At 30.3% G+C, this 15369-nt stretch overlaps 2 protein-coding genes across 2 annotated transcripts; one reads left to right on the top strand and one right to left on the bottom strand.

Moving 5' to 3' along the window:
- Positions 1-800: 800 nt before the first annotated feature.
- On the top strand, positions 801-4060 carry LOC145755635 (epsin-2-like). The gene is made up of 2 exons (XM_082571882.1): positions 801-1098; positions 1182-4060. Exons 1-2 carry the CDS (start codon positions 901-903, stop codon positions 2406-2408), a joined length of 1425 nt encoding a protein of 474 aa, XP_082428008.1. The 5' UTR covers positions 801-900; the 3' UTR covers positions 2409-4060.
- Positions 4061-6930: 2870 nt separating this feature from the next.
- Positions 6931-14256, bottom strand: LOC145755392 (G-protein coupled receptor GRL101-like). The gene is made up of 8 exons (XM_082571616.1): positions 14248-14256; positions 13982-14128; positions 13504-13800; positions 13209-13389; positions 12867-13038; positions 12468-12676; positions 12053-12252; positions 6931-7005 (listed from the first exon to the last, which is right to left on the bottom strand). The coding sequence occupies exons 1-8, from the start codon at positions 14254-14256 to the stop codon at positions 6931-6933; spliced, it is 1290 nt and encodes a 429-aa protein (XP_082427742.1).
- Positions 14257-15369: the final 1113 nt, after the last annotated feature.

Genomic DNA, 15369 nt, shown 5'->3' with positions numbered 1-15369 from the left:
TTAACCTTAACATATAATTCCTTATTTACAATACTGGTATACTGCTTGAGATTTAAACCTTAGACTAGTTTTTAATAAAAATTAATGCAACCTCTTTGTAAAAAAGCTTCACTCGTTTTTTTATCAAAGTTTAAATAACAGAATAAACAAAACAAATCTAACAACAACTAACTGACTGCTAAGTGACCTTGTTGTTGTAAAAGCTGGTAAGTGACCTTGTTGTTGTAACCAACCAACAACACTATTAAGCAAAATACAAATCAATAGCTTAGGGCCAAACGCAACTATTATTTGTCTAATTGTCATTTCAATATTTTAAAATTAGTTAAATGATTAGACGTTTATCAGTTTATTATTCATTTAAATTTAAAAAAAAGTTTTTTGGTCCGACTGTATTGGTGACAAGTTAAAACGTTTTCTTTTGGGTTCTAGTAAACAACATCTACAAAATAAAACTGACAGACAGGCGTCACAACATGTTGACAACATTTAAAATAGAATGTTCTCTTTCCTGGTCAAACATCAGATGATTATAGCGCGATGCCAAAATAAAATGGTCATGCTGATTCATCTTTTTCAAAATTCAGTGAGGATAAAAATTAAAAAAAAATTTTTTTAGTAATTTAGTTTATAAAATATAAATTTATTTTAACTTTTAATATAAAAAATGATTATTTGTTTGCTAAGCGTAATTTTAAACGATTTAAAACTGTCTTGTTTCAGTGACGTCAGTTAGTCCTTGGATGACGTCACCTCGTAAAACAGTTATCTTGTATAACCATTTTGTAACAACAACTATCAGGAAACTTTTTGTTTGTGTTAAGCTTCGCTACTTTAGGTTATTATATTATAATAAAAACAAAACATATTTTTCAGAGGAAACTTAGCTAAAACTAAAACATGGCTGATAAGTTTATGGATGGAATCGGCAGGGAGTTGCGATATATGGAATATAAATTGAGAAAGAAAAACAAGGGCAAAAAAGGAAAACATCAACAATCAGGCTTTGGATTGGATTCATCAGGTTCTAGTGGCCTTTCTATGGAAGCTAAAAATGCCTTGCCATCAAATCATAGCGAAGAAGCTTTACAATTACAGGTTTATTTAATTTTACGTTTATTAAATAAAAACAATTCTATTTATTATAAATGGTATATTTAAGATTTTCTATATACTTTAAGATTGCACTTGCTATGAGCAAAGAAGAAGCAGATCAGAATAGCAAAAGCGATATGAACGATAAATTGAAGTTGGAGATGGCCCTTAAGGAAAGCACTAAATTAGCTGAAACAACAAAAACAACACAACCAACTGCACCCACAAATGACCCATGGGGCGACAAAAAAGAATCTGTCACTTTCGAACCATTCTCTTTTGATCAAACACCAAAAACCACACAAAATAATGGATTTGAAAGCCAACAATGGCCAAGTTCTTCAACTACTAACAACGTTCAAACTACTTCTTCAGTTTTGTCGCCACCACCAAAAAGTCCATCAAAGTCATTTGATCCTTGGGGGGATAATTCAAACACGTATGCAACTGTTTCTAAGCCGAAAGTTGATGCTTGGGGCACCACAGTTGCAGCTGAAAGCAAACCAGATCCTTGGGGTGCTACACCTGCTGTGCCACCACCACCACAACAACAACAACAACAATTTGGTTCAGTTGATCTCTTTAACACACCAAATGCACCTGTTGCGGATCCATGGGGCCAAACTCCAAATGGTAACAGTCAAAACCAAGCCACTGCTAACCCATTTCTTAATGCTAGTTTAACACCGACCGACCAACCATCTTTTGATCCCCTTCAAGAATTTGATAATCTTCATATTGCACAGCCACAAACCAGTACTGCCTTAACTGCTGTTGATATAATGAAAATGGGTCTACACCAGCCAAGTTTAAATGAGCCAAATCTTCTTCCAGTAAGCGTGGATGAAAATGAAAACAATGTAAATACAAGCAGCTCTGCCATACCAGCTTCATCTTTTCTTGGAGAAAATGCATCGCTTGTCAACATTGACAATCTTGTCTCGAAAAAGAAACCTGCTAACCCCTACCTTATGCCAATGAACACAGGAGCCACCTTAGAAGGAAATGGGTCGTCAAGAAATCCTTTTAACCAAAAGGGGCCATCAATAAGTCTTAACCAGATGAAAGGTCAATCTGGACCACAGGTTGTACAGCAGCCTACAACAACACCAGTTTACGGAAATATGCAAATGGGTATGCCACCTCAATCTATAGGAATTCAACAACCTCAAATGGGAATGATGCCACAAGGATATCCAAATATGATGCCAGGCTCTTATCCAGTTGGTATGCCAACTGGTACTGTCATGGCACCATACGCACCAGTTCAAAACCAGCCATTTGCCCAACAACCAAACCAATCCTTATTTTAATTTTTAAGACATTTATTTAACTTTGTTTTATTTTCGGCTACTGCAATAGTCACTTGTAATTGTAAGTTTCATATAATATTAAAACACTTTTTTAATTTGTATAAGCTTTTATGTTATACAGCACAATTGTTTGCGTTTTTGTGTAAAACCATTTATTGTACCAACTTTTTTGGTGCAGAACCAGTTGTGTAGCAGTTGGTAGAACATAGCTATAGTCAAACCATTTTGTTTTATTTAAATAATTTTTTTGCATCGTAAAATATTCAATTATTTTTACAATCTTAATTACATGTATTTATAAACAACTAACTGACTATGTACTGGTACATTGTAAGCAAGTAATTTATATTTAATAATTAACAAATATAGGGTGCCTTAATATTTTATAAAATGTTGTTTTTAGTTTAATTCAATCTTTGGTTGTGGTAAAAAATCAATTTTAGAAAATTGTAAATCTACTTGTTAAACAATGTAAATAGCATGTTATTTGTCCTTCTAGTTACCACATTTAGTTTAATATTTGCATTTATTTTACCATACACACAATAGATGGCTTATTTGTATATTTGAAATGGCCTACTTATATGTTAAACTATACAGATTTATTCAATCCAATGAATGTTAGATATAAGACTTGTTTTTTAACAATTAACCTAAAAAACATTACCAATATCGTTTGCACTGTATATTAACTGTTGTACAACGATAATGTCATGCAAGTTAAACTATAGACTATTGTACCCCGATGTGCTTTCCTGTTATGTTAAGTGGTTTTAAAAGCCCATTAAGTGCTTATTAGCTGTTCATAAAGCTACAAAAAAATTTACATTCAAAGTGTATGTATTTTATTAGATTAAGTGCTTTTAATATTTTTCCATGGATAAATGTGTTATGTTGAAACTTATATAGTTTAAAATTTGATCATGTTATTTAAAGCTAGTGTTTCAAAGGTTAAATTCCAACTTGTTTATATCTTTATCTACCTTAAATGTTATGCCGAATATGATACTTGGCTATTGTTCTATCCAATCATAGGCCATTTATGTTACCCTTTATATAGATAAGTGCGTTCTTATTTCATTAAAAAGGCTTTAGAAATATTTTTTTACTTCATAAATTCTAATGTTATTGTTTATATCGTGTGTTGACGCTACTAGCCACGTGACGTCATATTAAATATAAGCGGATGTGATGAAATGATTCCGATGTTAAGTAGACTAATACTGTATTGGTTTATATTTATCTAAAGCGAAAGTGGAAACATAAAAGGGTCTTCTGGTATATTTATTTCAATGTATTTGCAACGAAAATTGCTTTTAAAATAAGTTGCACATATTTTCTTCGCTATGTAATATTCTGCTTCTTAATTATTTTGTAATTATATCTATACTTTCTTGTTTATGTTTTATAATTGGAACGTAAACGCGTCGTCTTTTTTTCTGTATATTATTTCTTTTAGATCGTAAGCCGTTTTAGAGAGCTGTTTTTTGGTATTGGTTTATGTTAGTTAAATTTTGTTATGATAATTTGTACAAACAATCTAGAAGTTGGTCTTATTAAATAAAACTGTAAATCACTGTATATTATCATTTAATTAGATTTTATACTATTTAGTCTGAAGTAATGTTTAACCCAAACAGTTTAATACATCAACATTTACTGTAATTTATGTAATAAATTGTCGTTAGATTGATATCAATATTTATATTATTTTAGTTCAGTTTTAAACATAAAAGCATCGAATTTAGATATTCTTTTAATAAAAATAATCTTAAACTAGTTCACACTGGTTTGTTAGTAATAAGCCATTGCACCACGCCAAGGTCAACCAGAAAGCAACAGGTTATTTTACCCAATAGGAAGGCAAACGATGGAATTTTAAAGGTACCTTGGAAAGGTAAGACACCTAGAAAATTTCAACCAAAAGCCTTTAATTTAGTAATCAGCCAATTTTTTTCCCAAACCCCAGTTTAAACTAAGTTCGAGGGTGCGCGCGACTAATTTCTAATGCTCGGTATAATGGAAAACTATCTTTCTCTAACGGTTCTAAACCGTATATTTAAATCAGACTGGTTTTTAGCTAAATCGTCAAAACGAGTTAAGAGCCTGTAAAATAAATGATTATAGGTGTTAGTTTATAGCCTAAAAAATATGAATTAAAACCTGTAAAAAACAAAAATGGTTAAAGAAAAATTGTAAGAGAGATGGCAACGAACCATATTAGTGGTTTATACTTACTATATATATGATTCCAAATCTTCTTTCACCAGAACGAAAAAGAAAAACTATACCGAGCAAACTGACAACTAATTATCTTTTCTACTCTTTTAACTCCAGACAATGTTAATAACTTTGTGGTTTACCCAACTCTAACAAAGTTAAAACATTTTTTTAAATTAACTTAAATTTTAAATCGCGATTTTAATTTTTGTTTAGACCTAATACAAATACAATAAAGAATTGGGAGAAGAAAAAATATTTTGGTTTTAGGTTTTAAGTTTTAAACAAGTTATATTAACCCTAAATTAATACAAATTAAACAAATACCTAACAACTATTCGATAAAATTACCTAACATTACATTAACTTTTAAAGGTCCCGAGTTGTTGCCTAATTACAAAAAACACTAGCTGAGAATTATCGTTTTTTAACCTTATTTAGTATTTAAGATATGGCATTTAATAAATATTTACGATATGACGCTAACCAATGATCATAATGACAGAAAATGGCACAGAATTTTGTTCAAGTTTTAGGATTTATATATTTTTACTCAACTCTCAATTATGTTCCATCCACGTCCAAGTTCCTCCTACCCTGCGATGTTAAATTTCCATTTTCACAAGGCTGATACCTTACAATTCTGCAGACTAAGCATGGCGCTAAATACTACCCACGAGTAAAACGCACCATGCTCACTAAGGAAGAAAATAATTGATAGAAAGTAGAAAACCGGGGTTTATAGATGCCGGTATTTAATTAGCGCGAAACTTCAAATATAATTAACTCTGCACCCCCAAGCGTGTTGCTTCTTTGGTTAAGGTTTAGTCCCTGGCTATTGAGGATAATCCTTCACATTATCTTATTGTTCGATGCGTTTTTACCCTATCAGATGAGCTTTGCGTTGTTTATGTTGAAAAAGTAATTATGATATGCCACGAAATACAACAGTAATAAAAAATAAATGTGAAAAAAATATACAACATGGGACAACCCGGACGACCATTTGGCGATACGTGGTTCTGCTGACCATAAGGGCCAAAACACAGACTAGTTCTGGCACATGGGACACTAAGGGGACCTAACAGTAATGGTAATGTGACAATGGCCGCCGGGAACGCATCAGCTCATTGACTGTTCGATCCCAAACTTCGACCGACCCACGAAGCGAAATGAGTAAATCTAGGTTTAGGGCAGTCCGCAAAATAAAAATACACTGAGAGAAGAGAAATTTATTGCATACAATTCTGTCTAATTCTGATACTTCAAGACCTCAAAATTAGTAAATAAATTCAAAAAATCTAAATCTAATCTCAATGTCCATTTTTTTTCAGATCATTTATTAATGACCTTATCCTACGTCACATTGACCATACGTGACGTCACAATTGTTGAATCCAAAAATCATCGATCGTCATAGTGGTCGAATCCAAAATCGTCATTTTTGAACAATAGAAAATCGAATATAGGACTAATAGGAACCAAGATTGAAAGAAGCCACGTCACTTTTTGAATATCTAAACGTAAAAAAGGTATTAAAAATGTGCTAGGGTATTTATGCATCAAGTTAAAAGTTACATAAAGCTATACAGATACAAAACATACTTTAAGCCAGTTGGGTTACATCATACATAAAAAAAAATTTGTCATATACAAGAACTTTGACTTAACAATTTTACAATTAGTTTAAATATCGAATTTTAACTTAAAATATTTTAAATAATTTACCTTCAACATAGGGAGAAAGAACATTTACAGTCCCCATTCCGGCTCTAATCTTATCAGTTGTGACGTAATTAACGATGACGTCACTTGCAGGTGATAAGATAAACATAAAAGTGATGTTGACTTTTCACTGTAACAAAAAAATTAATTAATTAGTTAAAAAATAATTATGACAAGAATATATATATTTAAAGTATATACTTCTTATTAATAAAGTGAAAAATAATTGAAAGGCACTAAAAACAATAATTATTTTTAAACCATAAATTAAAATTACAAATGGTTAATGCAAACGCAATCACCTTTTATCAATTAGGAACTGGCGGTATGAGTGACGTCATTTGTAGGCTATAATGACGTCACTTAAGCACGATAAGTTTTTAAGATCGTTTGGGGTGGAAAAATTTAATCTAATAAATAAATTAAAAAAATTAAATTGTTTATCTAAATCTTTAAAATTATACCCATGGCTATATAGATTGTTTAAAAATATATCCCTAAGTGATTAAAGCTATTATATACATATAATCACTCACAAAATATATTAGAAATACATTTTAAATAAACACCTTTTAACTTATTTGAGTGCTTCTTTTATTTGCAAAGCAATAGCGTAAAATATATCCACATGGGGTAAATCTTCCTCGGGTTTCTAATAAAAAAACATAATATTAATGAAAATTTTCAATTAAAACTGTTACATTATTAAATTTAAGTTTAAGGCTATTACGCATATTACTATATTTGACATCCCTGTATACATGATACGTGGTACAATTACGTCATATATGTAGGCTTATACGTCACAAACAAAATCTAATTACGTCATAATTTGATAACAAACACAATATTTTTATTTAAACAAATTTTAGTAATTTACCTTCGGCATAAAGCGGACGGGCGTTACAGTTCCTATTCCGGCTCTAATCTCATCAGTTGTTACGTAGATGATGTCACTTGCTGGTGAAATTGCAAATTCCGGCGCGAATTTAATCAGCGCGCTGGTCTATCTCGTTTGGGTTGGATTAGTCGAATGTTTTTCTAAAAAAAGAATTTTTAAATTGGTTTGTAGGCATTAACGTTTTAATAAAAAAAAATAACAGTTAAAGATGTTGGACAAAGAATATAATTGTCATTAGTTTAATTAAAATACAATTTATCATTAAATTTTTATTAGACATTGTCACTTTATATTCTCACCAAAATGTCAGAGCCTTCCATCTCTGTCTCTTTTGCAACATCCTCCAATGATTTTTTCTTTCTGCCTATGTTTCCCCTTCACTTCTTCCATCTTGTGTAAGACTTAAAAAACTTTTAAACTTGATCTATTTTTAAAAACAATTTTTTATTAATTTTGAAATCAACAATATTTAAAAACTGGGTCGGAGAATTAAGATATGACAAAATAAGTTTTAAGGTATAAAAGTTATGTAGGGACAAATAATTATAGCATTATTGTAAAACTTATTTGGGACATTTAGTTTAATTATAACTTAATAGTTTATGAATATGACCAATTTTGTTTCTAAAAATGTTATATAATAAGGAAAAAAACTTTCTATTAGTTTAATGACAGAATAATATGTTGTTGGACCAGTTGATTTTGTATCTAAATAAAAAATAAATTTGTTAGATTAAAATTTTAAACATTATTTTAAATATTGCTAGGCAACAAACTATGACATGTCCAATTTTTAAATTTTTAAACAGTTAAAGATGATGGGCAACAAATTATAATAGTCTTTAGTTCAATTAAATTACAGTTTATCATTTAATTTTTTATTAAAAATTGTCACTTCACATTCTCACCACAATGTTAAAGTTTTCCATTCTTGTCTCTCTTGCAACATCTTTTATAAACCTTTATTTGTCCAGTTGTTTTCCCTTTTACTTCTTTCCATCTTCTGTAAGATTCAGAAAGCTTTTAAACTTGATCTATTTTTGAAAACAATTTTTTATTAATCTTGAAATTAACAGTATTTTAAAACTGGGTGAGAGAATTATGATATGACAAAATAAGTTTTAAGGTATAAAAGTTATGTAGGGACAAACAGTTATGACATTGTTGTAAGACTTAGCTGCGACATAAATAGTAAAAGAGTTACGATTTATTAGGTTTAATATTTGGCAGCTTAGAGCCATAAAGGGATTCTATGATGTTTATTGAATGTTTTAAATATTGAAAATGATGTTTATTTCATTAGTTGATTTTCTAAATAAAAATATATTGTCAGGTTTGTATAAATTACTTTTTTAAATCTTATTTGCTTTAAAGAACATAGTATAATAGACTAAAGCGTTTAAAATCTTTAAAATATTGGACAAAAAATTGTACAAAATGCAAAATAATTTAAAAATTTTCAAAAAACACATGGCAAAAGTGTTATGAATGACATTAACTTTGTAAAATTAAAATAATTCCAACTGCTAGTGATACTTAGTTTAAAACCAACTTTTTTTCAATTGTTCTTGTTTGTCATTAACATTGTTACCAGCATCCTCATTGTGTTTCCATTGTTCCTCCCCATTTTTATTCCATCAGGTTAAATACCATAAAAAAATTAAAAAAAAGTTAAAGAGATATTTTATACGTGACATTAAGTTGATAAACTTATTTAACTGTTTTTTTTGCTTGGATTTTGATATATTGCAAAAATAATATATAATAAATTAAAAGGGTTTTCTCATTTAAAATTTCCAACAAAAAGTCACCAATAACTACAACAATAAGACACCAGCAAAAACAACCATCAATAAAATCCATCACAAAAACATCTAACAAACAAGCAACCAGCAAAAACAACAATAAAAACCACCAGAAAAAACAACCATCAATAAAATCAATTACAAAAAAAATCCAACAAAAAAGCCACCAGCAAAAACACCAACGATAAAAACCACCAGCAAAAACAACCAACAGTAAAATCCACCAGCAAAAACAACCAACAGTAAAATCCACCAACAAAAACAACCCACAAAAATTCCAACAGCAAAAAACAACTAACAATGAAAACCACCAGCAAAAACAACCAACAGTAAAAACCATCAACCAAAACAACCAAGAACAAAACCAAACAGCAAAAAACAATCAACAAAAAACCACCAGCAAAAACAATCAACAGCAAAAACAACCAATAAAAAACATACCAGCAAAACAACCAACAATAAAGGCCAACCATAAAAACAATCATCGACAAAGACACCAACCTGAACAACCAAAAACAAAAACAACCAACAATAAAAACGACCAGCAAAAACAACCAACAAAAAAGCCAACAGCAAAAACAACCCAAACAAAAGCCAACAGCAAAACAACCAACAAAAAACACCAGCAAAAACAACCAACAATAAAATCCTCCAGCAAAAACAACCAACAATAGAAGCAACCGGCAAAAACTACCAACAAAAAAACAACCAGCACTAACAAAAAATCAAGAACTGCAAAGCCGGAACACACTTTAAATTTACAATATATTAAAAATTGCAATATGTCCAGAACTAATGGAATAAATATGTAACCGAATCATTATTTTAAGTAAAAAATTTAACGTGAGGCCTATAAATATATTAACAAAATTTACGATATGACGTTTATAATCAAGAACTCGATAAGAGACCTTATCACTCGTTGCAATGCTCTCCACATTTGACGTCATCACTCGTTGCAAGGCTTTCCACTTTTTACGTCATCACTCGTTGCAAGGCTTTCCCGCTTTTTCCCTTTTTTGGTGCAAGTGCAAATCGTGTCAGATTTCTATTATTCAAACTTATCAGATTCTGTAAGAAAATTGTAATTTTTAATGCTTTTTTGTTACTTTAAAATTATTAAAACAACTCCTGTATTTACTTAACTTACTTAAAAAACAGATTAAACCATTAACAATCCAAAATCATCAGTTTTTATAAATTTAAAACCTTTTTGTCATTATTATCAGTAACTTACCTTTTCTAGACTTGTCTGTGGCAATGGCTGAACAAAATCTAAAAAAAGAAACTGTAACATTTTAATCTTATAATAATCACTTTTATGTTTAATAAAGTCTTTAGTTAAACTTTTATACAATTACATAGCATTATAAGCAACTGTTTATGACGTTATTATAAGTTATAATGCCTGAACTTTAAATTACCTTTCTAGTGCGGGGTGAACTTTTGACATCAAGATAATTTTATTTTAAACAAAAAACAAGTTAATTTACAATAGTATGTATATTTATTAGGACTTGATTGCTACCTAATCTTAAAAATAAATTAGAACCGTGGCTCTTACTACAAATTCATCAGTTGAAAAAAAATTCCCAAAAAAGATTATCTTTAGCCTAATGCTAAATAAAAACAATACACTAACCAGCCTTAATAATGTTAATTTTTCCAAAATTATTCGAATTTAGCCTAAAGTTAAGTTAAAAATTGCATTTTTAACGATTTAATCGCCATTTTGAAAATGCCGAAATTTAGCCTAACAAAAATTGTGTTTTATTGCAACCTACAGCCTAAGAAACTAATTACTTTTAAGAAGCTTTGTTACATTTTAGCTAATTATAAATTAAATAACATATTTCTAGCCTAAAACTAACCTTTAAGTCCTTTCAAACGATCTGTAAAACTCGTAAAAATCTCCGCAGCAAATTTCCGACCGGTTCTCAACGAAAGTTTTAGCGAAAGGCATAAATTTAGTCTCAAGCGCAGCCCGATGATTTGACGTCAATCAATCCTATTGGTTGAAAAAGTGTCGTCTGATTTTTGCGGCGGGAGTTTCCATAGAAATGTTATTTTAATTAATTTTTTTATCCAATTTTAAGTCTAATATCTTTTATTTATCCCATTTTAAGTGTGATATATTATATTATTGGAAAAAAATGTCAAGTGTTTGAAATTGTTTCTATTTGCCTAGTAAAATGTAAAAAAAGTAAAATGTAAATAATTTATAATAAAATAGAAATGTAATAAGCGTAAGATTAACCAACAAGACCTAAGAAGTTGAATTTGACTTTTAATACTGGATAAAATTTTGCTTTCTTGTCTCTTTCTTGACGTCATAAATTGCCTTTTATTTATTAAACTTCCCCATTCTAGAACAACTGTTCTTTTCAATAGCGTCATATACATATACTCTTCCTATATTGTTGCGCTTTTGAGGTTTAAAATCTTACCAATTAACGATTTTACTTGATACAGTCTTGAACATAACTTCAACATTCTTCTATCACAAGGTCTAGACAAGAAAAAGTTATGTAAAGACTGACACGCTTGAGCCCTGAAATTCCTCACGCTGATTAAAAACCCGGGGCAGCCATTTTTAGAGTTTGCCCAAATTTATGCAAAGCGCGCGCTTTTCTCGCTTAGGTTAAGCTAATAGAAAGCTCATTGCTTGGCATCAGTAAACGCTTTCCTAAAGCATACCCGTTTTACACTTAAATGGAATCGCTTTATATAGAATTTTTTTTATGTAAAAAGATCTTTGTAATGCTATTTTAACGTATGTTTAAGATACAAAGTTTTGTAGATTATTAGGTCAATTTTTTTCAAATGTCTTTAAAAGCTGCACAAAGTTGAATATAGAAAATCTGATAAATCACATGGTCTTTTACATCAATTGTTTTAAAGTAAAACTACACGTGACGTCATAAAAATATATGATGTCATCAAATAGAGACCTCTATTGTATTTTCGCTTCGAAATTGAACTTTTTCTTTCACTTTCGCAAAAATTCTGTCCAGTATGTTCGAGTACAAAATGGGGTTAAGGGTGCTGTTTATCGGGTAAACAATTATGGCTATGACGTCATAGACCCAATCATCGATGATCACGTTAAACCGACGTAGAATAGCAAGAATACAAATAGGCATCCAGCAGCAGAAATCGGTTGCAATAAGTCGCATGATTTTGTTTTGGATTTCTAAACGAAAAAATCAGCATTATTAAAAAGACAACCCAAAGTCTTGCTGAACTAGATTGCCTTTGTTAGTTTTACCATTGTCGATTTTTTCGACCCTGCAAATAACAAAGTTGGGAATACCTTTCTTGAGGACATTTTAAAACAGTTATAACCTACACCTTAACCACTGCGCCTCTGGTTACTTAATAAAAACAAATAAAAAATTGACATGTTACCACTGTTTTGGGTTTTCCGATTTTTTCCGTGTTTTCCAAGAGCTGATTTATTGCTTTTTCTGACCAGAAAATGTATAGCAATATAAGAGAACATTACATACAAAAATCCCACAAAGTTAAACAAGATTATAAGGAACGAAAATTTCCAAATCTCAGTTGAATTTGAAACAAATAAATTGGGTAGACAGACGCTGTTTAAACTATAATATCTGTAACACAAAAACACAATTTTAAGAAAATATAGAGGTAGATTTATGAACATGTAATTTAAAAGCAAATGACAGATTTAAAGTTTATTATAAAACCTATTTTAACCTTTGGGGTTTAATTTAAATCCAGTACAATATGGACTACGGTATGTTTTATATAATTAACCACGTGTCAAATATTTTTTTTTACCCAAAGGTATGTTTAATTAAAAGATCATTACAGTCATCAAATATATCACAAGCTAACTCAGTTAACTGGTTCCAAGTGAAAGCATTAGATAATTGAATCAAAATTTTATGGTTTTTTAAAGGTGTGCTTAAATTTCTAAGCTCAGCTGCTTTTTGAAGAAAGATCCTGTAGTCTTTCAAGAAAATAAATAAATTATAATTTCGATAAATTGATTTAAGAAATTTGTAAATCGTTTTAATATTAATTTAATAAGAGCATTTTCTCTGCCAAAATTTTTTTACCAAAGCATTTAAATTGAATTTTACTTGTTTAGGATAATGCACTACACAATTATAAACTTACCATCAAAAGAGACAAAGTTTTCTAAAAAATAAGGGTTGTCACTGTTTACCATTCCCTGTGAGTAAAACTTTGATTCAAATGTTGGAATAAATGGAAAAAATGCGATCAGTATTGAGGTCAACCAAGTTAACAAAATAAAAACCAAAATAATTCTGTTGCTTAATCTCCGAGTTGAAAATGGCTGAAAAAATAAAAACATAAACATTTACACAAAAGCCCAGCAGCTTATACATTATTAACTTTACAATGCCACCTTAAATTAAAACTAAATTAGAACCCATTAAATGAAATTTACCTTAATAATTGAATACAACCTTACGCTTGTCAGTAAAATCATAGTAAACACTGAAGTCTGTCCTGATATCACCACAATACATCCCATTGCATTACAAGTCAATCCAGTTCTCCATCCTACATCATGTAGACAGTAATGTCCACTATATATATGGTTGTGTGAGGCAAGTAGTAGAAGGTATACACCCATTAAAAGGTCAGCCACTGCAAGGTTCAGTACTAGAGCATGGTTAACTTTTAATAAACAGGAAGCATGTTTCTGAATAGCGAGAATTTTGCATTGTCCAACTATAACAACCTGGATTAAAAAGAAATGAAAAAATTAGGGTAGTTTGGTTCAACATGGGATGAAAAGAGGTTAGATGAGTTAAAATAGGTTTTGAGTCAAGATAGTTAAAGATCCAAAGTTGTTTAAAGAGGTATAGGGGTTTAGGTAAGTTGGGACATTTCGAAATAGTTTAAAAATATGAATCACTTGCCATGTTCCCCACTGTTGCAAAAATGGCCATCAGCCAGACCCCCGTTCTTAATATTGGGTTGTCAATTAATTCATATGCTGAAGAGAATGAGTTTGTAAAACTACATTCATCTGAATAATCTAAACAATCTAAGTTGCCGTCGAATACCTAAACAAAATTTTAACCAAGATTTGCAAATTTTGGAAAATTGTTTACCTTACTTATGCTTCAAATTACTTTAGTTGCTAAAACCCAATCTTATTTTTTTACTTTAAAACAAATTTGACCTCTAACATTTAATCATAAAAATCTAGAAAAATGAATAAATAAATGAATACAGAAAAATTTTCAACCAAGAAACCATTTTTTTAGTTTACTTTTACACATTACCTTGTATTTGGGAATAAATAAAGGCCGTCCAGACTTGCAATAAAATCTGCCATCGGTGCAGTTTAACTCATCTGAAGTATCAATACAATCTATATAGGTATCACACAAGTAATCACTTGGTATTGAGACCTAAAAATAAAGTAAGTGCAAAATTACGGCCTTTAAAAATTAGAAAATTAAGGCTCTGACATTAGGCCAATCAATGAGTCAAACCAAACAAAATAAACTACAAAATGGTTGACTAGCTCACACAACTAAGAATATAATAAAACCTAAAGAATGTTTAGAAATACGTTGATATAATATATAAATAGGCAAATAATAACGTAATTATTTGACAGTAAAACCAGGCAAGAAATATTTAAACTCACCACATCTGGATTAAATGAGTTGTTGCAAAAGTGTCGCCCAAGCGAGATACATAAATTGTTGTGTTCATCGTCGCCTAAATATGAGCTGTAATTACTGAATGATGCCTCCACAATTCCATCACAGCAAGTTACTCCATGTGTTATTGGGACCAGTGAACAAATTTGACTCTCAGTAACGTCTTTCTGCTGCAATATCTTTAACAATTGATACAAAGCTTGATATTTTTTATGTTAACGAGATACTAGTTAACTTAGTCTGATGACCTGACTAAGTAAGTTACATCAGTTAGCACCCTATAACTTAGGATGCTTCGACAAGAAAGCAATGTAAATTAAGAATAAAATATCATGTAATGCTACTTAGTGTTGTAATATAGTGCAATAAATATTCTGTTGTTAAATATATTCCCCAGTGTCTATTTTTCTGTCATTTACTACATTTTCTTCAAAAAGAAACTAACAACATACCGATGATTCCAAGTCCAGTTGAAAGAAAACGGAAATCTCCAAACTACAGCCAGAGTTATTGAAGCTTATGTTTCTATGGTTTAAACATTGTGGCGTGCATTCCTCGCTTGATGTTATGTATTTCGATGGACAGTTGTTGAAACCATCGCAATACTTGGTATCTTGAAAGCTAACAGAACC

Source organism: Corella eumyota, chromosome 6 (genome assembly GCF_963082875.1).
Source record: "Corella eumyota chromosome 6, kaCorEumy4.1, whole genome shotgun sequence".
Lineage (NCBI taxonomy): Eukaryota > Metazoa > Chordata > Ascidiacea > Phlebobranchia > Corellidae > Corella > Corella eumyota.
The sequence above is the reverse complement of the archived record's forward strand: the minus strand, read 5'-3'. Positions and strand labels throughout refer to the sequence as shown.

Coding starts and splice junctions, on each gene's coding strand:
- LOC145755392 (XM_082571616.1), bottom strand. Junction 13,390..13,503: donor GGTTGTATTCAATTATTAAG/GTAAATTTCATT, acceptor TTATTTTTTCAG/CCATTTTCAACTCGGAGATT. Junction 13,039..13,208: donor AAACTTTGTCTCTTTTGATG/GTAAGTTTATAA, acceptor TTTTCTTGAAAG/ACTACAGGATCTTTCTTCAA.
- LOC145755635 (XM_082571882.1), top strand. CDS start 901: ATGGCTGATAAGTTTATGGATGGAATCGGCAGGGAGTTGCGATATATG. Junction 1,099..1,181: donor AAGAAGCTTTACAATTACAG/GTTTATTTAATT, acceptor ATATACTTTAAG/ATTGCACTTGCTATGAGCAA.